The 21,755-nt window shown below is 59.1% G+C and overlaps 1 protein-coding gene across 6 annotated transcripts in view; it reads left to right on the forward strand.

Annotated features, from left to right (window-relative positions):
- ARHGAP23 (Rho GTPase activating protein 23) overlaps nucleotides 1-21,755 on the forward strand; it is a 129,164-nt gene that overhangs the window by 51,659 nt on the left and 55,750 nt on the right. For 4 of the 6 annotated variants that reach the window (XM_054014372.1, XM_054014373.1, XM_054014378.1 and 1 more), the window contains exons 1-2: nucleotides 3,545-4,151; nucleotides 20,808-20,987. In XM_054014372.1, the coding sequence (XP_053870347.1) occupies nucleotides 3,840-4,151; nucleotides 20,808-20,987 (492 nt within the window). In that variant the 5' untranslated portion in view covers nucleotides 3,545-3,839. Of the gene's footprint in view, nucleotides 1-3,544; nucleotides 4,152-20,807; nucleotides 20,988-21,755 lie in introns of those variants that run through there. The other 2 variants (XM_054014375.1, XM_054014374.1) reach the window with 1 other exon arrangement.

Below are 21,755 nucleotides of genomic sequence, written 5' to 3' on the forward strand. Positions count from 1 at the left end.
TTGGAGGTGGCGGGAGGAAGGAAGCTCACTGCCAAATACCCCCTGCCCCTTTCACCTGCCAGGCCCTGGCAGGAGGACTGCAGAGCGGGAGTCCCCCGCTTTTAGCAGCCTGCGGCTCGGCTCTGCCCCTCTCCTCCCATAGCCCCACGCTGCCCACACTGGTCGGGGCCACCCACCTTTCACCTCCGGAGCCCCCTCTGCTCCACAATGGGCTGGGTTTGCCTCTGATCCCTCAGCCACCCTCCTTTGCCCCAGTCCCAGCGGTGGGGCAGCTCTTCCTGGCCCACTCTGGCCTGGGACGGGCACGACGCTCCTTCCCTTCTGCCTTGCACCAGCCGCTGACCTGTCCCCCTTGGCTCCCCGCCTCGCTCCCTGGCCTCGTCAGCTCCCGCCAAGGCAAAGTCCGGCTAAAAACTGGCAAACAGGAAATGAGAGGAACAAACGTCGCCATGGAAACGGCCTGGGCTTCTGTCCGATCCTCCCCATGGCAGGCGACTGGACCCCCCGCCTTGAGTTTGCAAGCGCCAGCTCCGTGCCCCAGTTAGGTGGAGCCCATGTGCAGGGGGCATGGGTGCCATTGGGGGCTGGGTGATCAGTGCCCGCGTGGCCTGGGCAGCGCTATGTCCTTTCCTCTTCCTGTTAATGCCCACTGGAGTGAGGCGTCCTCTCCCTGTGCTGGGGCCCAGGCCCTGCTGGCTCTGGGTTGTAGCAGTGGTGGGACTGTAGCCGCGTCCTAGCCTGGCCGGAGCCCTGGAAGGGCATGTCAGGGAAGCACCTGGCAGGCCAGGCCGGGCTGCAGTCAGAGTGTGTCTGCTGGTCCCTTGGCAGCACCATGTTACAGACGGTCTCTGTCCAGGTCCTTATCTGGCCCCCAGCGCCAGGGTATCCGAGCGCCTTGCCCATGGGAGGTGCTAGTCCCATTTTACAGATGGGGAACCGAGGCCCAGAGGTTCTGAGGCCCAGCAAGTCTGTGGCTGGGAATTGGATCCAGGTTTCCTGAGCCCCTAGGCCATCCTTCTTCCCCTCCCCTTGTCCGTTGCAGGCTGCCTGCCCCTCGCTCTTTCCAGCATGCTGCAGGTGAAATGATCTGAGGGTGCGTCTCGCACACAGTCCCTTCAAATCAGTCCCTTTGTCCTCTCCTTCATCCCAGTTCTTCCCCTTCCCCTGACTCGGTCCCTGCCCTGATCCCATGGCCCCACACCCTGCCCCTTTGCGAATTGTCGCCTGTTTTCTATGCCCCCACCTGCTCCTGGGTTGATCTCCCTCTTCCAGTGCAGCAGGGACTAATCAACCTTCCTTATGTTACAGTAGTCAGAGCTGTCAGCCACAGAGGGAGAGACAGTCCCTGCCACCAACAGTTCACAGGCTAAATGGACCAAACAGGCTCAGGGTAACTGGGGAAACTGAGGCACGGTTTGCCTGAGATCAGTGTCCGAGCTGGGAATAGAACCCAGGTGTCCTGAGTACCAGCCTAGCCACCTGGCCACACTACCTGCTTCTCTTTGCCTCTCTGCTCCGGCATCATCTCCTCCTCCTCTCTTAAAGCCTCATCGTACTACGGGACTACCTGATCTCTCTCTGCTCAACCCATCTTCCCACCCCTCCCTCTGGCCACCCTGGTCAGTTTCCACCACTCGTCTCAGCTCTTTAGGGCAGGGACCGTGTCTCAGAAGCACTGAGCACACCCGCAAGGTGCTGTACGAATATTGACCCAGGATGCCCTGGGAAGGATTCCCTTCCCTGCCCACACATCTCCCCGGGAGCGAGTGTGTCTGTGTGTGTTCCAGCGACACCAGTGTGCCAGCATTGTGTATCCAGGCCCTTGAATGTGCTGGACAGGGGACGGTGCAGGGTGAGTGAAGATGCTCTGTGGTGCTGGGTTCTTAGAACATTGCCCCCCCCTTCCCCCCGAGGGATTTTACCGAGCTCTGGCCTGGAGGGACTAATATTAGTTAGCACTTTTCCAAAGGTGGGGAAGTTTCATTTCCCCCATTGTGTAGAGAGGCAAAGTGACTTGCCTAAGGTCGCACAGCAGCTCAGTGGCAGAGCCAGGGATAGAACCCAGGAGTCTTGGCACCAGTTCAGTACCTCTAGTCTCTGGACCCCCCTTCTCTCCTTTCCAGGAATTCAGTCCTGGGCTCCCGACACCGCCCAGAACCCAGCTCGCCCCTGGAGCAAGAGGGTCTCAGACGCTTTTCAATCCTGTGCTTTCCTTTCCCCCCACTACTCCACTGAAAGATCTCCGCGGGGATCTGGGGAGAGCGCCCTGTCTGGGGTTGAGGGGGAAATGTCACTCCCCATGGACCGCAAACCTGGCCTGGAGGAGACGGCTTCCAGCCCTGAGCTCTCCCCTCCTTGCCTTGCAATCCTGCTCCCATCAAGCAGGGGCATGAAGATACACTCAGCCTGGGGCACCACCCGCTCCTTGAAAAGCTGCTCTCTTGAGGACGACACGGTGAAGAGGAGGGGCTGGGGCTCGGGGCAGGGTAATTTATACACCCACCCGGGCTCTCTGGAGGAAGCTTGCCATCCTCGCCTGCCTGCTGCTTTAGGATAAAGCCAGGATTTGCCACCCAGGGTGAGACCATTGGGCTGTCCAGTCTGGCAGCTTGCCGCTGGCTGGGGCCTACGTCGGATGCTTCGGAGGAAGGTGAATCCCGCCCTTCTCGCTACCAGGCTGGTATGGCAAGACAGTAACGGGGCAGGGGGCACATGGGAAGTTCCTTCCTGACCCCCCTACAGCGATCCTCAGACACCCTGACGAGTGAGATCCGGCCCCGTTTCTGGTTCCAGGCTGCCCTGAAGTTCTGGGGCCTCCACAGCTTTCAGGCGGTGGTTTTGACTCAGAAGGGACAGGATCCGGAGGTCTCTCGGGCTGGCTCGGGTTCTGCCCTACCTAGTGGCCGGTAGTTTGAACTGACTAGTGCCCTCTAACGCCCCTGGGACCTCAATGCACTTGGCGAAGTGGGTCAGGCTCATTACCCCATTTCATAACTGGGGAAACAGTGATGCACGGAGCAGGGCTGGTGAGTCAGCCCTGTGAAAGCCGCCCGCTCCAGGAAGAGAACCCAGGAGTCCTGACTCTGGCTCTAGTCACTAGACTGCACTCCCTTCCCCCCCCCCGCCCCTTCTCTTGGCGGGCGCAGAGCTGCCAGGCTGGGAAGTGAGTTGAGGAAGGAAGGAAGAGGCCGGGAGGGAGGGAGAGGAGGAAGCCGGAGGATTAAAAAAAAAAAAGTATCAGCAAAGTGAAACTTCCAACCCCCCTGCGCTTGTGTCAGCTGGAGGGGGTGGGAGGGCGGGGTGATGCTGGGTGGCCTGATAGCCCGGAGCAGCTGCAGGCAGAGCGTGTGCATTCTCTCTCGCTGTCTGTCTGTCCATCTGCCCGCCTGCTCCTGCCTCCTCAGCTCAGCCTCGGCTGGTTCCCCGTGTGGCTGGAAGCTGGCTTTCTGGCATCGAGGGGTTTCGGTGCCTTCCCCTCGGTGGGGGCGGGGGCGGGTGTGCGTCCTGGGGAGGGGGGGGGTGCGTGTATCTGGCATGCCCAGGACTGGAACGATCAACATTCATCTGTGATACACCAGACGGTAGAGCTGACTCCGGCTGGCAGCCAGGGCGGGTTTTGACACCAGACTCTCTGCTGAAGTTTAGGGGCTAGCCAAGGGAAGCAGGGAGCAACCTCTGGTGTCCCCTCTCCACCGATGGATCTACAGAGGACGGGCACCAGCTGCACCAGGGGCTGAGATCCATTCAGCTCACTTGCCTCTCCCAAAAGAGCCTTTAGTTCACCCCCTCCGCCCCGTCAGTGACTTTCCAGGGAGAATCTCTCCCTTCCCCTTTGCTGGATGGTGGAAGAAGGCGTGGGCAGCGGGGACAGGGCACCCCACAGGGGGCTGCGGGGACCCCGTCGTCCTCTGGCTGCGCCGAGGAACATGTCGGTGGTGGGCAAGGCCCTGTGGAGCGTGGAGCGGGCGGGGAAGGGCTGGCGGTTTGAACAGCCCATCGGAGTGGACTGCAGCTCGCCCGAGCCCCGCTGCATCTGGTTGAGTAGCCTGCGGAATGACAATGCCGACCTGGAGCACAGGTGGTACCGTGCCGGGGCCGCCCTCCCCAGGCAGAAACGCTGCTCGCGCCCTCGGCTGGAGACACGTCACACGGTGAGAGACGCGGCGGCGCGCCCTGGTCACCACACCCAGATCCCCTTTCACCCTGTAGTGGGGGAACCTGGGGAGGGGGGATCTGGTCCTTGTAGCCTTAGTTCACTGTCCTATGGGGATGTAAATACTTTTGGGGGGTACGTGAACGATTTGGGGGGGCATGTTTACTAAACCCCTAGTGGATGGGCGCTAGGAAGTAGAGGGGTCACTGGAGACCAAGTACTGCTGTGTGCCATGATTAACACTTGGGACTAACGAGTGATGCCCATGAACATGGCACCTGGGGCAAAGACACCAGCTTGGGTGGAGGTCTGCTAGCTTTTGTTCCATTGTAATAGGAGTGGGTTGGGTCTCTCTCTCCTGGGACTTTACCCTCCTGCCCCAAGTTTTGCCAGGAGTATGGGGGAGGTGACTGGGCGTGACGTTGGGGTAAGGCGCCTGCGGGGTTAATCTCCAGGAGTGCATTTCATGATATCCCTCCCCAGAACTTCAGCAGAGAGGGCAGTCCCTTGCCTCTGCTAAGCCTGGTCCTGCCTTTTCTGCTGGTCTCCACCACCATCTTGATCATTGATCTGAAAAGACCTGAAGGGTCTCTGGCCCTGTTGTTTATGAAATCTGCCTGGTGCCCTCCAGCGGCTGTCGGTGGTGGGGTGCTGCGGCTCTTGGCCCCAGCGTCAGACTCCTGGAGACAGGACTTCTCCATCAGGGTTGTCCTTGGCTCTGCCCAGTCGAGATCCATTGGATCCATTTAGGGTCCAACATCCGATGCCTCTTTGTTCCTATTGGTGTTGGACTCTGCGTGGTGGGTTATCTGCTTGGTCTTATCTCTGTTGAGGAGATGATCTGGGTTTGTGGGATGGGGGTAGTGGAAGTCATTCCCTGCCCTATATCGCAGTTCATATCTTCTCAGTGAATGGCGACCAGATACTCCGGCTTAGCCATGTGGGTGATAAACGCGAATGGAGCAGATCCTGGGTTTATTGGCGTTAACGTGAGTTTTGCCTGAGTGCGGCCCACAATAAATATATGGGGTTGGGAAGAAAGTGGGTGAAGTGTGGAGGGGATGTGGGGAGCTGGGAAAAGAGGGGACAAAGGGACCCCACAGTTTGGGGTTCCACCTGCGTCTCCTTAGTGATCCGTTGCTTCCTGCTCTCCTAAGCTGTTGCCGGAGCGCCTAGTGCGTGCCCAGACCAGTGCTAAGAGGCTGTTTGTAAGTTCACTGTGTGTGTGCTTGGATGGTTGTGTATCCGTCCCTCCTGTCGAGTTGACTCACAATGGGGGACAAAATGCAAAGCAGACAGAACGAGAGAGGCGAATGAATGACCGCAGGGTGAGGAACATAAAGGGAGGGGGTTAAGGTTTCTCTGTGTTTGTCAGCCCAGGGATCTGCTTGCCCGGTAGTGAGTGAGTCAGTGATGGCGTTGTGCCCAGCGTCGAGATGACCGGCTTGCACAAATCGTTACTGTGATTAGTTTTCATGTGGGTTGTTTATACATAACATTGGGGCAGCCTTGTTGAGTGATTTAGTGCAGGGGGCTGGGGATGTCCAGACTTGCTGCTACGTGACCCTGGGCAAATCACTCGCCTCCTCCATGCCTCAGTTTCTCCATCTGTAAAATGCAGATAATATTTACCAGCGTCACATGGGCTTTGAATTAGTTATGTGCTGGGAGCCTCCTAGAACAGGGGCCGTAAGACGTTTGAGTTGCTGCTGTTACGTTCAGAGCAAAATGGAGACCTGTGTAACACTGAAAGAGGCTGGTGCGAGGGACGTGCCCACAGGAAGGAATCGCCCTCTCCCCCGCCGCCCTTTGGGGAGTCAGGCATCAATCTGTGGGGCTTCTTTCATCGCCCTTTGTGGGTGACTCCCATCGCCAGCAGATCTGCGCATCTCATGGTGAATTTCAGCGGCGCAGCGTTAGGGAGTGGGCCCCAGCCAGTCACAGCACCTTGGGACGCTTCTGTCCTCAGTTAAAATAAAAAAAGTGGGGGGGGAGGAATTGGCTTCCCCCAGGGCAAGGGAAGGAAGGAGCCAGGGGAAGGGTGCCAGATCAGGGATTGAACTCGGCCTTTCCTGATGCTCAGGGTGGGATGTGAGTTAGTTTAGTTATTTATCGCAAGAGCACCTAGAGACCCCAGCCACGGGTGGGTCTCACGGTGCTGTGTGCTGGACAAACGTATACAGAGAGACAGTCCCTGCCCCAGAGCGTTTACAGGCTACGCAGATGAGGGGCGAAACCAGGGCACGGATAAGGGACTTGCCCAAGGCCATACAGCTGGTCGGGGCAGAGTCAGGATGCCGAGGTTCCAGTCCAGGCCCTTACCAGCCCCAACGGCCTCCTGAGCGTTTTGTCCTCTGGTTCTTTCTGTCAATCTGCAGCGAGGGGGAGGGACTGAAGAGCGAGAGGAAATGGAGCCCGCAGTAGGTTCAGCCGATAGAGATTGCAAGGCCAGCAGCGGGAACACACCGGGCATGTGCCACACAATGCCCCAGCCCAGGGGTTCTGCTGCTCCAGCCGTGTCCGCTCCTCCCAGGCCACAGCTGCACACTGGCAAACTCACGCGACGCTACAGCCGGGAGCGAGAGCCGGCCCTGCTCCCAGCATCCAGTTGGGAATGGGCTTGGCGGGGCAGATATAGCTTTGTCCAGCGGCAGGTTATGTTCTTCCCTGGGCCTGGCATTCGCTCCTGCCTGTGTCTCTCACCGGCCATGGGGCTGGGCTACGTGTCTAGAAACATCAGCCCTCTAGCTACAACTCTGTGACGGAGCAGGGGGGGAATGGACGCCGTCCCTCTCTGGAAAGGCAGCCTGCCCCGTGTGCTCACTGACGAGCCGAACCCAGCGCCGGGGCGAACTGTGTCGAAGGACGTGCGAGCGTTCAGTTTACTGAGAAACGGACGTGCGTTCGATGGGCTGAGTCCAACTCTGTTTGAAACCACCTGTCTCCCCCAAACGTGATCCGTTTTTAGAGACGCCTCCCCCTTCCTCCTCCAGGGAAAGGGGTCGAGGGCCGGAGGAGGCCCTGAGTTTGAGCCTATGGTTTACAGAGCATCAGCCTGGGTCTCGCCCATGGATGGGGGGGCATGGCCCCCAAGGAAGGTCACAGAATGTTTCAGGGGGTCGCAACCACCTTCCTGTTTTTCAACGGCTAGATGAGCAGAGCGCTGTGAAACTCGGTTCTGCTGTGATCTGGGGGGCTGTGCAGTGGGAATGGCTGAGATCCATTGGCCAATGGGCACCATCTCCTAATCCTTTATGGCTATGATGTTGCAGCCCTGATGCTGAGAAGCACTTACGGCTGTAGCTGTATTCAAGTCAGTGGGCCTACTTGTTTGAGTAAGTATTACTCACTGTGAGTAAGGGCTGCAGAATCAGCCCTTTGGCTCCGTCTAGGCACATGGGGCCAGTCAGCCCTAGTATAACTGACTCCGGATATAATTGACCTGTGGTCTGAAGGCTGTGCCCAGGACGGCAAGCAGCAAGAGACCCAGCTGGAAAGATGGGCTAAGGGGAACGGCCCAGAAAGGGCAGGCTGGCAGGAAGGAATTGCCCATGTTGGGGGTGCCCCGTTGGTTGTGAGGGGCAAAGGAGCTCATGCTATGGGGCCCCTTGGTCCCTGGCCGGCTGCTGTCTGGTCTGTCAGCAAGGAACTCCCGCAGCCTCCCTCCTCTCGGCATCTGGTGGCTGGGGGGTGGTGGTGAGGGGGCGTGAATGGAAGATGACGGGGGTGAGAGACAAGGGCAGGAGCTGTTACCACGGGCAGGTGTGGAATTAAACCAAGTGCCCCGGACTGGCCGTGTGGGAGCCCTGCCGACGTCCCTGCGATGGGTCGGCTGGTGTGTCTGGGGCGGACGCTGCGGGCGAGGGAGTCGTGGCTGCAGGTTAATGTCTAGGTAGCACATGTGCTGCTCCCTCTCTCGGGCTCTCTTTCCGAGGCTTGTCTGTACTGGTTAGAATCACAAGGGCACATTCAGCTGTCAGCTTAAAAATAATCCAGCGAGCAGGCAACCGAGACAATGGAGACCACAGATGGGGAAAGGAGCTGAGACAGGACGCTCCTGGTCCAAAGTGGCGAGGATCCACCCGCGCCCTTCCCAGCGGGGCCAGCGCTCCCCCGCTTTGCCTGGAGCCCCACGCTGAGAGGCCGTTCCAGGGACTGGCAGACGTCGGGGGAAGGATGAGTGGCCTGGGGCTGGTTGTGCGGGTTCTCTCTCTGGTTAACAGGGCGGTGGCAGAGAGAAAGCTGGGTATGGATCCCCGGCAGCCGAATTCTCCTCTCTTAGTCCTTGCGCCTTTGCAATGTGGGTGCAAAACACGACCTGGATGAGAGGTGTTTTTTATCCCCTTTGCCCAGCTCAGCGCACAAGGCAGCAGAGAATCAGACCCCTTCTGTCCCTGCCGAGGCTCCTGAGTGGGGTGGGACAGCTGGCTAGCAATCACCTGGGGGCTGCCATGTTCAAATCTCCCCTGGGGACCCAGCACTCGACGCCTGCCCTGGGGGCTCTGCCCACATCCAATCAGCGACTCTCCCCGTGAGCGCTGCGGGCTGCAGCTGGAGGATGGCTGGAGAAGGCTACGTCGGGGGGATTAGGCCTTTCACGGCCATTAGCGCAATTGTGTTTGCTCCCCTGGTGCCTTTCACCGTCGGAGAATCAGGGCTTCCTTTGTTTAGCCTCGAGCTGCATCTCAAACCCAGCGTGGCCCAGTCGCTCCTGGACTCTCGCTTGGATCCTGGGAGAGCCGTCGAGTGGCTGATCTCAGGCTTTCGGGCCTTTCGTAAGCATCTGACCCGAAAACCAGAGATTTGGTTTATTCCAGGGCTGCTGGGATGCCTAGTCCCAGAACGGCCAGGGTGTCCTGAAACCAAGACGGCAGCTTGGTTGGAATTGGAGTGGGTCATTGCATGTCAGTGCGTAGGGAGCAGGGCTTCCCAACGGGCTGCAGGGAATTCCTTGTACCGTGGGGCAGGTTCTGCTGGAGTGAAGGCAGCGGGATGCCTTGCGGCGAGCTCTCTCTCCTGCTCTGGAGCTAGGCTCTGAGCTCTTGGGGGCAGGGGCCGTTTGTTCCTTGTTTGTACAGCACCTAGCGCCACGGGGACCTGTTTCAGGACTAGACCTCCTAGGCTCTGCCACACTACAAATAACTAATAATAATCCTAGGCATGCTCCCCCCGCCCTGCAGTTTCTGGGTGGGGGGGCCAACTTAACCTGCTGTAGGGTGACCAGACAGCAAGTGTGAAAAATCGGGAGAGGGGACGGGGGGTAATAGGAGCCTATATAAGAAAAAGACCCCAAAACTGGGACTGTCCCTATGAAATCAGGACGTCTGGTCACCCTAACCTGCTGCGGGTTTTCATTGCCAACAGGCAGCCTGTCATCGTCGCTCGGGAAAGACGCAGGTGAGTAGGTCAGGCTGGGCATCTTTAGTTTTGCTCTTCGGAGTTGGAGTGGGAGCGGCTTTGGAGGATAGAGATCAGGACTGCTTCCCATCTTGGCTTGTCTGCAGGATCCATGGCCGTGTGAACGAATGGTTAGGGCGCTGGATAGGGACTCGGGAAACCTGGGTCTATCCCCGGCTCTGCCGCTGGTTTGCTGGGGGGCCTTGGGGCAATTCCCTGCCCCTTGCCGTGCCTCAGTTTCCCCATCTGTAAAATAGGGAGGATGATCTCAGAGATCTCCTGGAGAACAGCGCTGCGTGAGAGCGAGGGATTATCATCGTTAACAGCAGGCAGGAGGGAGGGAAGCGGGTTAACTGTTGTCCACGATAACGCCGGCCTGGGGAGCATTAAGCGACGGGCTGGGCACCTGCGATCACTCCTTGTCACGGAGTATTGGGGGACTCAGGGCCCTGCACCCCCGGCTTCCTGCGATTCACCATGACTCTCAGCCAGCCAGTAAAGCAGAAGGTTTATTTGGATGACAGGAACACATTCCAAGACAGGTCTTGCAGGCACAGACAACAGGGACCCCCTCAGTTAGGTCCATCTTGGGGTCCCCGGGCATCCAAGCCCAGCCCCCCTTGGGAGGTCAGAGCCATCTATGCCCCCCAGCCCTCTCTCCCTGCCTGCTTCCAGCACTCTGCTTTCAGCGACCCCTCCCACAGCCTTTGTTCAGTTTCCCGGGCTAAGGAGTCGCCTCCCCTTCAACCCCTTCCTGGGTTCTCATGTTACACACTCAGGTATGCGCCCTCGGGCAGATCCCATCCTGCAATGCAGACTATCCCAGAACACTCCCCTGTCAGCATTCACAGACCACCGTGAGAACAGGCCCAGTTCGTCACATCTCTCCCCCCTTCGAGACCGAACTGAGCAGGGTCACTTTAGCCAGTGACCCGGGGAAGTTCGAACCTACCCCCGTTCCCATGGATGCCCCCGCATCCCTCCAGTTCCTTGGTGGGAATTACACCAGGCCCCTTCAGTTTCACGCCCCCCCTTAGGTCGGGGTGCTTGATGGCACTCGCAGTTCGCATGTGGGAAGGTTTATGCGGCCTGTGCCCTTTTCCCACCCCCATACCTCTGGGGTTCCAACTGGGCTGTGGTCTTCTCCCAGTGCTCCAGTCTGGAGGTCTGTGCTTTGGGCTCTCTTGGTTTAGAGCCGCCCTTTTAACCTTGGCCACCCTCTGGAAAGGATCCTTTATGCTGGGCAAGGGTCCTAAAGCTGTTTTCCCCTTGTCCCAGGCCTTCCTCCCCCTCTGACAGGGGTCACAGGATCCGCAGTACTGTCGGACAGTAACAAAGACCCCAGGCCAGTAAAAGCTCCGTAGCAGCCTCTGCTGGGTACGCCAGGTTCCCTGGTGCCCTGAGAGGGGAATATCATGGGCCCGGCACAGCAGCTGGCGGCGATACTTCTGGGGTACCACCAGCTGCCTCCTGATCCCCCCTGACTCCATTTCCCCTGGGGGAGCCCATTCTCGGTACAGGAACCCCTTCTCCCACAGGAACCTTTTCCGGCCACCTCGTCCCATGGTCTGTACCGCATTGAGGTCGGCTAGGTCCCTTATCTTCCGCAAGGAGGGGTCTCTCTGTAACTCGGCCTGGAACTCAGCAGCTGGGACAGGGATGGCCACCTGCTCTTCCTCGCCCGCTGGGCCTGAAGCTGCAGCCTCCCTGAGCCGTGTCCCTGGGCGTTCCCTCCCCACCAGGTTAGGGTCCTGCGCCTCAGGCAAGGCACCCCCCCCAAGGCCAGGGCGCAGTGCCCCTCGCCGGCTCTGACTGCGGGTCACAACCAGTGCCTTTTGGGGGTTGCTTGGCCAGTTCTCCAGGTCCCCCCCCATCAATACCTCAGTGGGCAAATACGGGTGTACCCCCACATCCTTGGGGCCCTCCTTGGCCCCCCACTTCAGGTGTACCCTTGCCACGGGTACTTTGACTGGTGTTCCGCCCACCCCCGTCAGGGTCAGGTAGGTGTTGGGCACCACCTGATCTGGGGCCACCACCTCGGGCCGGGCCAGCGTCACCTCTGCGCCCGTATCCCAGTATCCACTGACCTTCCTCCCATCCACCTCCAGGGGAACAAGGTACTCTCTCCGGAGGGACAGCCCCGCGCCTACCATATAAACCAAAAACCCTGAGTCTGGAGCATCCAGCCCCCTAGAGGAGCTGGCCTGGAGCTCTCCTCCCTCCTTAGCAGGTGGTACTCTGCCAGCCCCTCTTCCCTGGGAATGCTGCCTTTCGCCGGGCTGGGTCTCTACCCAGTTAACCCTCTGTGGGTTCGGTCTGCTCAGTCTGTCCCTGAGCCTAGGGCACTGGGCCCGTATGTGGCCCTTTTGGCCACAGTGGTAGCAGCCCATGTCCCATGGGTCCCCTTGAGTAGGTCGGATGGTCCTGATGCCGGATGCTCCCCTCTGATGGGTTTTTTCTGTATTTTCCCATGGGGAGGTCCCATGGTGACTCTCTCTCTGCGTTGTGGTGGGACTGTTCCTTTGGGACTCCTCCCTTTTATCTCCTGACCGGCTCTTTACAAACTCATCAGCCAGCTGCCCGGCGTGTCGCGGGTTCTCTGGCTTTCTGTCCACCAACCACAGCCTCAGGTCGGATGGGCACCGGTCATACAGTTGCTCCAGTACCAGCAGTTTAATCAGGTCCTCCTTCGTCTGGGCCCCACCAGCCCACTTGCTGGCGTATCTCTCCATGCGGGCGGCTAGTTGCAGATATGAGATCTCAGGGGTTTTATCCTGACTCCGGAACCTTTCCCGGTACATCTCAGGAGTCAGCCCAAACTCTCGTAGCAGGGCCCTTTTGAATAGTTCGTAGTCCCCTTTCTCTGCCTCTCCCAGTTGGCGGTACAATGCCACGGATTTGGGGTCCAGTAAGGGGGTAAGGACCCGGAGTCTGTCCGCGGGGTCCACACGGTGCAGCTCGCAGGCCGTCTCAAAGGCCTCCAGGAAGTCATCCATGTCCTCCCCCTCCTTGTATGGGGCCATGATGCACTTATCAAAGCTCCGTGCAGTCCTGGGTCCCCCCTCACTCACCGCAGCCGGGGGTTCGCTGCCCTTCAATCTCGCCAGTTCCAGGTCATGCTGACGCTGTCTCTCATTCTCCTCCCGTTCATGCTGTCTCTGTCTCTCTTCACGCTGATGCTGTCTCTCTTTCTCCTCCCGTTCACGCTGACGCTGTCTCTCTTTCTCCTCCCGTTCATGCTGACGCTGTCTCTCTTTCTCCTCCCGTTCACGCTGATGCTGTCTCTCTTTCTCCTCCCGTTCATGCTGTCTCTGTTGTTCACGATCCTCCAGCTCTCTCAGTTTTAGCTCTTTCTCCCATTCCAGCCAATTCCGCTCCCCGGATGCCGAACGTCGCCGGGAGGATCCTCTGCTGGCCGGCGGGCTTCGCCGGGGGGATCCCCTGCTGGCCGGGGGGGTCACGGCGCCCTCGGTATTTGCTGGGCTCCTCCCCACCCTTCCCCTAGGCATAGGAAGGAGGGGTCTCGGGAAGCCCTCAGCAGCCGGCTGACCACTCCCAGCTGGGACAGACCCTGGTGCCTGCGCTGCATTTGCCAGGCTGCTTCCCTGAGACACAGGGATCAGTTCATTCGCGCGATCTTCCGCCTCCAGCTGGGCAATGAGCTGTTCTTTGGTGAGCCTCCCAATGCGCAGCCGCCTCTGCTTGCACAGCTCCACCAGGTCGCTCTTAAGCCGCTTGGCATACATCTTCCTGCTGCCCACTCACCGGCCTGTGTGCTCACAGCTCCCCACAGTTCCCAGGGGGACCCCTAGTGTGCCAGCCCTTCTCGAGGTCACCGCCTCTCTGCCAGGGTCGAGCTGCAGACTCCTCCGCCCCTGGGACCACTCGCTGCGATCCCCTCGGGGGACCCTGTTACTGCAAAAGTCCTTCTCGCTGGTCACACACTCCCAGGGGTAATAACCGTCTCTCTCTCACTCTTCAGCACGCCTGGTCCCCGTCAATCCCCCTTCGTTTTACTGCTCCCCCGTCACTTACTGCAGGAAGCGCCGAGGAAGCGCCGTCCACGGGGTGCAGTAGATCCCACCGCTGCCACCAGTTGTCACGGAGTATTGGGGGACTCAGGGCCCTGCACCCCCGGCTTCCTGCGATTCACCATGACTCTCAGCCAGCCAGTAAAGCAGAAGGTTTATTTGGATGACAGGAACACATTCCAAGACAGGTCTTGCAGGCACAGACAACAGGGACCCCCTCAGTTAGGTCCATCTTGGGGTCCCCGGGCATCCAAGCCCAGCCCCCCTTGGGAGGTCAGAGCCATCTATGCCCCCCAGCCCTCTCTCCCTGCCTGCTTCCAGCACTCTGCTTTCAGCGACCCCTCCCACAGCCTTTGTTCAGTTTCCCGGGCTAAGGAGTCGCCTCCCCTTCAACCCCTTCCTGGGTTCTCATGTTACACACTCAGGTATGCGCCCTCGGGCAGATCCCATCCTGCAATGCAGACTATCCCAGAACACTCCCCTGTCAGCATTCACAGACCACCGTGAGAACAGGCCCAGTTCGTCACACTCCTGTTTCAGAATGGCGGGTTGGTCAGGGCGGCCAGTGGCTGGAAGCAGACAGCTTCTCTAGCAGGACAGGCTCGGAGCCCGGGGCCAGGCCTGAGCCTTTCTGCCTTAGCTCCTCTGGATTGGTTGTGGAAGGAGAAGATCTTCCCACTCTGCAAATCGCGACCCCAAGAGAGCTCGAGCGGCCCCCCCGGCCAGCGCCGGGACAGGACGCCACGGCCGTGGTGTGTGCAAAGCTGGCACCGGGCCCAAGGCAGGGGAACCGTTCCTGGGTAGGAGGCCGGGCACTTGGGAGCTAAGGGCAGCGTGTTCCCACATGCGGGACAGGACGAGCCTTTCTACAGCCTGACTGTATTGTCCAGCAGCATGGGGAGAGACAAAGGGGTTTTGTACCCCCTCCTCTTTGCTGCACCCCCCCCCCGCTCCCATTCCCCCCTGCTCGCTCTTTCTTTCACACATCAAGTAACGAGGCTGTGGGAGGACAGCGCCTGAATTTTAACACCCTCGGCCCATTGCCGGTTCGCTCTCCCATGCCCTCCCGCCTCGAGAGGCGATTTCATTCAGCTGCCGCTCAGGCCGGAGCGCTGGGAATATTAACGAAGCCCCAAGTGGGGGAGGAAGAAGGGCTCGGAAAGGACCCCACTGATCCTCCCCCCGCGCCGGCTTCTGCCTCCGGCCGTTTGGCCCAGGCCTGTTTGTATGTGGTGGCGATGTGCAGCCAGGCTGGGGCTGCTGGCGGCCTGAGGTGTCTATATAGGTAAAGCAGAGCCTGCCTCTGCGCTGGCTGTAACTACCCGGGGTTCCCGAAACGGGCTCCTGCCGGGTCCCGCAGTATTGGTTTGTGGAGCGAAGTTCCAGGCAACTGGGCATCCCCTGGAGCGATGGGAGTGGAATGAATCCTACTTGTGTGCCTCTGGCATTGTCCACTGGAAGATCCCAGAGGTTCCCACACGCTAGTGAATCAAGCCTCACTACCCCGTCTCTCTGTGATGGAGTATCGATGCCTCTTCCCGTGTTACAGATGGGGAAACCGAGGCACGGAGCTGGGAATGGAACCGAAGGCTGAGATTGTCAAAGCCACCTAGGGGATTTGGATGCTCAATTCCCAGTCATTTGAGCGAGGATTGGGCATGCACAGCTGAGATCTCTGTGCAGACTTACCAGCCCTCCCCGCCCCCCAGAGAAACATCCTGGGCATTTGTACCCCTGTAGGACGTAGGGACCCAGATCGAGGTTGGGGCCCCACAGGCGGGGCACTCCCTTCCCCGAAGAGCCTCTGGCTGCTGGGATGGTCTGAAAGGAGCAGAGCGCTGAACAGAGGGGCCGAGCCAGCCCCCTCTGGACTCGTCACGACTGAGTGTCTCTTTCTTCCGCCTATCTGCCTTGGGGAGACTCGGGCAGTGCCAGGTGCTCGCACGCAGTCACTTTATTAAATAGGCTTCTGCCCTCCACGCATTGCTCCCACCCCCCTGGCAGCATCAGGCCCATCTTCTCTAGGGCGCCACCTGCGCCGGCCTGATTGGAGCATTTGCATTCCCCCCCCCAGGTTATCGTCGGCAGAGTAGCCGTGTGTTCTGGGGGGCTGTGGGGGCGAGATGGGGGTCCCTTTGGGCCCTGTCTGATGATGCTTTGTTTCAGGGGTGTCCTGTGGGGGGGATTTGTCTCGGCTTATCCAGCAGCGGGAGCTTTTTAGCGCACAGATGCGGCCTGATCAGATATTCGGCTTTTCCGACTGGTTGGACACGCCAGCGGAGAAGGATGCCTGGGAGGCGCTTTTGGCTGAGGGGGGCAGGAGGGGAGGGTGTCTCTAGATGTGGCCTTGATCAGCAACCTGCTGGTGCCTCCCACATCCTTCTCCTTTAATCTCTGCTTCTTTTTTCCCCTTGCCCCGTTTCCCTTCCTGGCCTTTCTCTTTTTCTTCCCCTGGCCACTTTCTGTCTGTCTGTTTCACACCAGTCAAACGCTCCCCGCCGGCTGGAACAGAGAGGGTGCCCTTGATGCTTTCCCCAGCAGCCCTGCCCTCCGATAACCCCTCCTGTCTCCTGCTTCCTGCATTTTTGGTGCTGTTGTGACAAGAGCGAGCCCGGGAGGAATCTGGGTTTGCTGCCGCTCCGGGGCTGTTTTTTTCCCTTCCGAGCGCTGACCCTGGGTGTTACAGCCCCGGAGCGCAGCTGGGTTAGGTCTGCATGATGTGTGGTCGAGTGTCCCACGTTCCTTGTGCCCCATCCCAGACCCCCCTCTGCCTCCTGGCACAATCAACCCCACCAGGCTCTACACAGAGGGACCGGTCGGTATCCAGCTGTTTGTCACGTGGCTTGGCTCGCCGTGGCCCATCTCGGCTCGCTGTGCCGGCGCAGCGCGGGCTTGGAGGGTGCCCACAGCGGGTGGCTGGCACTGGGGGCTATTCAGAGAGTTATCGGGGGGCTTAATCTCCCAAGCCGGCCCGAGCCGAAGAAAGGCTCCGTGTTGTGAATGCCCGATAAGGGTTGCGGCCGCAGCGGAGCGTGACGCGCTCGTCTGGAAAGGGAGAGCGTGGAAAGCGCTTTATGCCCTGGATAGATTGCTTGGATCTCGGTCGGGACTGGGAGTCCCCTGGGGGGCAGGAGGCGGCTGGCTCAGCGCGATTAAAATCTGCATCCCTGCCTGATGGGGCTCTCTGGCTCAGAGCGACCACCTGAGGGGACGGGGCAGTCCAGCCGTGCCGAGGCAGACAGCACACAATAAAGCCAGACACTAAGGCACAATTTGCACCCAGCGTAGCTTCCTCCTGCTTGGAGCCCGGCTCAGCTGCGTGCGGCTTTGCCTTTCTGCACTTGGGTTCACGCTGGCCACAAGTGAGTGAATCCTCCGTGCAGGCAAAGCCGGGGTGAAGGCATGAGACTAGCTCAGATCCATTCTCATGGGCACAGGATTCTGGTCTGGTCTGGTCTGCAAATGTCCCAGATTAAACAGCTTCAAACCAAGGAGGCGACATGCGATTCCCTCAGCGTCGAGAGCAGGGCTGGGAGTGCCGGCCTCTGCTATTGTGAGCTGGAGCGGCCCGAGATGTCCCTCCGGCTATGGAATTGCCAAGTCGTATTCTATGATAATACTGTGCTCTTCTGTTCTGCCTTTGGCTGAGGCTCCCCTGGTCCTTTAAAACATCCTGTGTATTCAGGCTCGCCTCTCCCCTGCAAGGAAGCTACGTGATCACCCCTCCCCCCATTTACAGGTGGGGAAACTGAGGCACGACGCGGTGACTAGAATTGTCCGAAGTGATAAAGGGAGTTTGATCCAGGCACCGGAGCTGAGCCCAGATATCCTGAGTCCCAGCTGTATCCACCAGGCCAGCCTTCCTCTTGAACCGCGATTCTGATCTCCTTCCAGTCCACCCCCTCCCAGCTGCCGACCTCTGTTCCAGTCATTACAAATCTTCCCCTTTTCCTCCTGTCGGTTTTTCACCTCCACCCTCCAGAATGTTTCACCCCTTCTGCTGTTCGGCCCCAATCCCATTTTGCTGCCACATTTCCTGCGACGGAGCTTGAGCCTGTCAGCCGGGTCTAACAACCCCGAGTCCCCACCGGCCTGCCTCTTTGCAGCCATTCACAACAGGGCAAATTTGCACCCACTTTGCGTAGGTTTAACAATGAAAACAATACTGCCTAGCTCTTCCGTAACACTGGCCGAAGGAAGGCAGAATCCTCATCCCTGTTTTACAGATGGGGAAACTGAGGCATAGGCTGTTGTTGTGACTGGCCGGTGGCATAGCCAGGACTAGAGCCCAAGACTTCTGAATCTCAGTCCAGTGCTCTACTCACTAGGCTACACAGGCCAGTGGAGAATCGGGCCCAGCGTGCAGAGTTGGGCCCCAGGAGTAAACTTTTAAAAAGCACCCAAGTGACTAAGCAGCTGAAGTCTCATTTTCCAAAGGGACTTAGGAGCCTGCGACTTGTCTGGGCAGGAAAGTGATTCTGGAATCAGGTAGGGCGCGAGCTGAAAACACTACAGCTGTTCCAGAATAAGTGCGTCCACGTGGGATGTTATTCCAGAGTAGCTTGGCTGGTCGATTTCCCTCGGTAGACAAGCCACAAGCTTTCCCATTGAAAGTCAATGGGAGAGAGGCTCCTAAATCACTTAGGGGGCTTTGGCTAATTGGATCCCACCTCTTTGTTTTGTGCGTGTCTCTCTTAGGGGGCAGGGGAAGAGCAATAAAATCATCTCGCAGCTGGAAAAGGGGAAACGTGGCGGGAGTGGAGTTATCACCACATTTATCTGTCTCGCAAGCCCCGCCAAGCACGACACCCGGTTCTCCTCACCGGATCGCCGAGCCCTTCACAACCTGTAATGGATTTATCCTCACAACGCCCCAGGGAGGCAGGGCAGTGCTGTTGTCCCCACTTTCTCTGTGCCTCGGTTTCCCCTAACTGCGAAATGGGGTTCATGCTACTGACCTCCTTTGTGAAGCGCTTTGAGATCTGCTGATGAAAAGTGCTAGGACAGAGTCTATTATTCATTATAGAGGCAGGGTGGGGGAGCTAATATCTTTTATTGGACCAACTTCTGTTGGGGGAAGGGGCAAGCTTTCGAGGGACACGGAGCTCTTCCTCAGGTCTGGAGAAGGTAACCAGAGCCTCCAAGCTACATGTAAGGTAGGACTGATTGAGTATGTGGGGTTCACGCACATGCTGTAGGACACCCCTTAAAATGGAGTGGTCAGTTATGTGTTAGCAGACAGCAGGGCGTGTTACCTGGTGATGTGATGAGCCAGAAAACCAGAGTCTTTGCTGAGTCCATGGTTTTGAGTGGCCGGAGGAGTTATGAATTGACACCCTGGCAGCCTCAGGACACTTACGAGGCCCTGAAGCGGCTGTTTGTTTGTTGGCGCATGCAGGCGGGCGATTTCAGTGGCCTGTCGTATTTCCCGCCGTTGGAAATGGGCTTGGAGTGTTGGTTTAGTCCAGTCCTGCAGAGCTCCCCGTCAAGTCCCACAAATGGGGCAGGAGGAAGGGTTGCAGGATCGGGCCTGTCGTTGGAGCAGCTTTGTGGGGACGGGAGGGTTGGGAAGAGGCCTTCCCCGTAGGAGGGATCCGTTGGCCAACAGCCACAATCGCCGCAGGGACGGGTCTGCCCTGTAATCTTGTGGAGCCACGTGACGTGCGGCGAGGCCCCATGGAACCAAAAGAGCCTGGGTCCAAGCAGGGGCCCAAAGGTGAAGCGTGTCTCTAAAGTACAGCGTGTCGTGTTGCAGAGCCCGGGGAGCGGGAAGGCGGGGCGGCTGGCAGGGAGCCCCAGGCTCTGCAGATTACACCCTGTGCTGCCTCTCGGCATTCCTTTGGTTGGCTGATTGAACGGGGCAGCTCCAGCCGGGCTGTGGCAAGTCTGCTTCCCACACCCTGCTGGGGAGACGGTGCCATCAGATTTGGTAGATTTCCCCCCCCCCCCATTTCTCCCTTGGCGTCTTGTTCGGTCTGCCACAGGCAACCAGGGTGCGCTTGGCTTTTTCAGTGGCCCAGACGTCCAACCCATAGAGCGTTTCCCTGCGTGTCTGGTGACTCAGCTGAAAATTCGGCAGCCACCAGCTGGGAGCCGCCGATTGTCCGATCTGGGCGTCGGTCAGAATGTGCCCGCTGCTGTGAGGCGATAGCAGCCTTTATTGTGGGGGGGTGGCAAGGAGGAGACGGAGTCGGACGGCTGCCTGCAGGAAGGGAAGGAGGAACGGGAGGTTGTTGAGCCCCAGGCCCTGGGACGTGGGATCTGCACCAGGAAGAGTTGAGTGCCAGTGCCCACAGTGATGCCCGCCCCCTGCACCATTCCCAGCTTCCCCCATGCTCTGGTTCTCACCAGGGGTGTAATTGGAAGGGGACGTTTTTTTCATGCTGCCCCTGTCCTAGCAGTTCCCCTCCCCACGGCCTCCCCGGGCTCCAGCACACTGCCTTTGGCCTTCCCCAGCCGCATCCCCCTCCTCACGCCACCCCGCCGGCTCCCCATTCGCTCCGGGATCCAGTTCAAAGCCCCTGCCTCGATTGCCCCTCGGTCCAGCCAGCCACGCAGCACTTGTCTCGCTCTCTCCCCCACCGTCCGTGCACTGGCCTCGTCTCCCTCCAGCTTCACACACGCTCCCGGCAGCCGGTGCGAGAGCCTTCTCCAGCGCAGCTCCTGCCAGTCGGGTCACTTCAGTGATACCGGTCTCGTTCCCAGGGTAGACCCCAGCCTCAGTTGTTGATCAGGTTCCTTATGCCAGTGTAGCTATTCCTGTGTGGGAAGGGGAATAAACGAATGTACGGATAGGAATTTCTCTTGGGACATGGAAACTTTTTGACTGTGCCCAGGAGCAGTTCAGGGTGGGAAATGTAGACGGGTTTCCTGGGCCAGGGCCAGTCTTTTTGCCCGACACCTGGATAGCGCCCGTGTCACAGCCTGGCACAACAAGGCCCTGATCTTGGATTGGTGTTACCGTGACGCCAACAATGCATCACAATAATGAATTAGCCCCCAGAGGCCCAGCTGCGATCGGGGCCCCGCAGTGCCAGGCGCTGCAGACAGAGATGAAATGAATTAACCCAGGTCACCCAGCAGGCTGGTGCCCCGAGTGCCAACCCAGTGCCGTAACCACCAGGCCGTCCGTCCTTTCATGGGGCTGACATGGGGGGCTAGGAGGGAAGAACACAGTAATCCAACTGGAGATCTCCCTTAACGGCTTTCTTCTTGCCCCCCGACAGCCGCCGCTGGGACGGAGAGATGGGACCTCTCCGAATGACAACGCCCCCCTGGAGGAGCCCTTCCCCTGGGTGGGGCCGAAGACAGTGCTGCTGCGGAAGAGCTCGCAGGGGGGGTTCGGCTTCACCCTCCGACATTTCATCGTCTACCCCCCGGAGTCGGCGGTCCACTCCAATGTCAAGGTAGCACTGCCTGGCTCCGTCAGCCTGGGGGGGGCGTGTCCATTTGGAATGGGCTGGTCCCCTGGGAGGAAGACCCCTCCCTCTGCTGAGTACAACGATAGCATTATTTGAGGGGGGTTGGGAGGAGCGGGGAGAGGGCAGCTGTTTTGGGTCCCCATCCTCCCACGACAGGCCTGGATGTTGATCCCTATCAAATTCCCCAGGGTGATTCATGTGGGCGAACGTTACCGGGGTCCCCAAAGGGGAAACAACCCAAATAAGCCAATTTCCGTGGCTGCCTCCCAGCTGTTATATGGTAGAAGCCTCCCTTCAAATTCTGCCTGCTTAAGAAGTCACTGGTTCCCTCCCTCCCCACAGCCTGTGCTGGGCCGGGGGTTTGACTACCTGACCGTGATCCCTCCTGGGAATCTCTGAGTCTCTGCAATCCGATGCGCTCAGCTCAGGGTGGTCCCTGGATCCGGTGTGAGCGGCCCACAGCGCTGCCTTCCCTCTGGCCCATGGAGCATCCTGACTCTGTTGCTCAGACTGTCCATTGTCTTGGCTTGCATCTCTCCCATGTGCTTTGAGTTCTGCCTATTTCCACTGGGGACAGGCACCCCACAGTCCCCCAGTTTTTTTGCCCTCCCACCCCTCTTAAGACAAAACCCTTGAAATTCCATCTCTCAGTCCCAGGCACTGTCACTCCAAAGTGGCTCGTTCCCTCTTCCCCCTTCTCTCCCATGGTTCAGCCACCCACCCCGCATTGCCCTCCACGGATGCTCTCCAGCA

Source organism: Malaclemys terrapin, chromosome 25 (genome assembly GCF_027887155.1).
Source record: "Malaclemys terrapin pileata isolate rMalTer1 chromosome 25, rMalTer1.hap1, whole genome shotgun sequence".
Lineage (NCBI taxonomy): Eukaryota > Metazoa > Chordata > Testudines > Emydidae > Malaclemys > Malaclemys terrapin.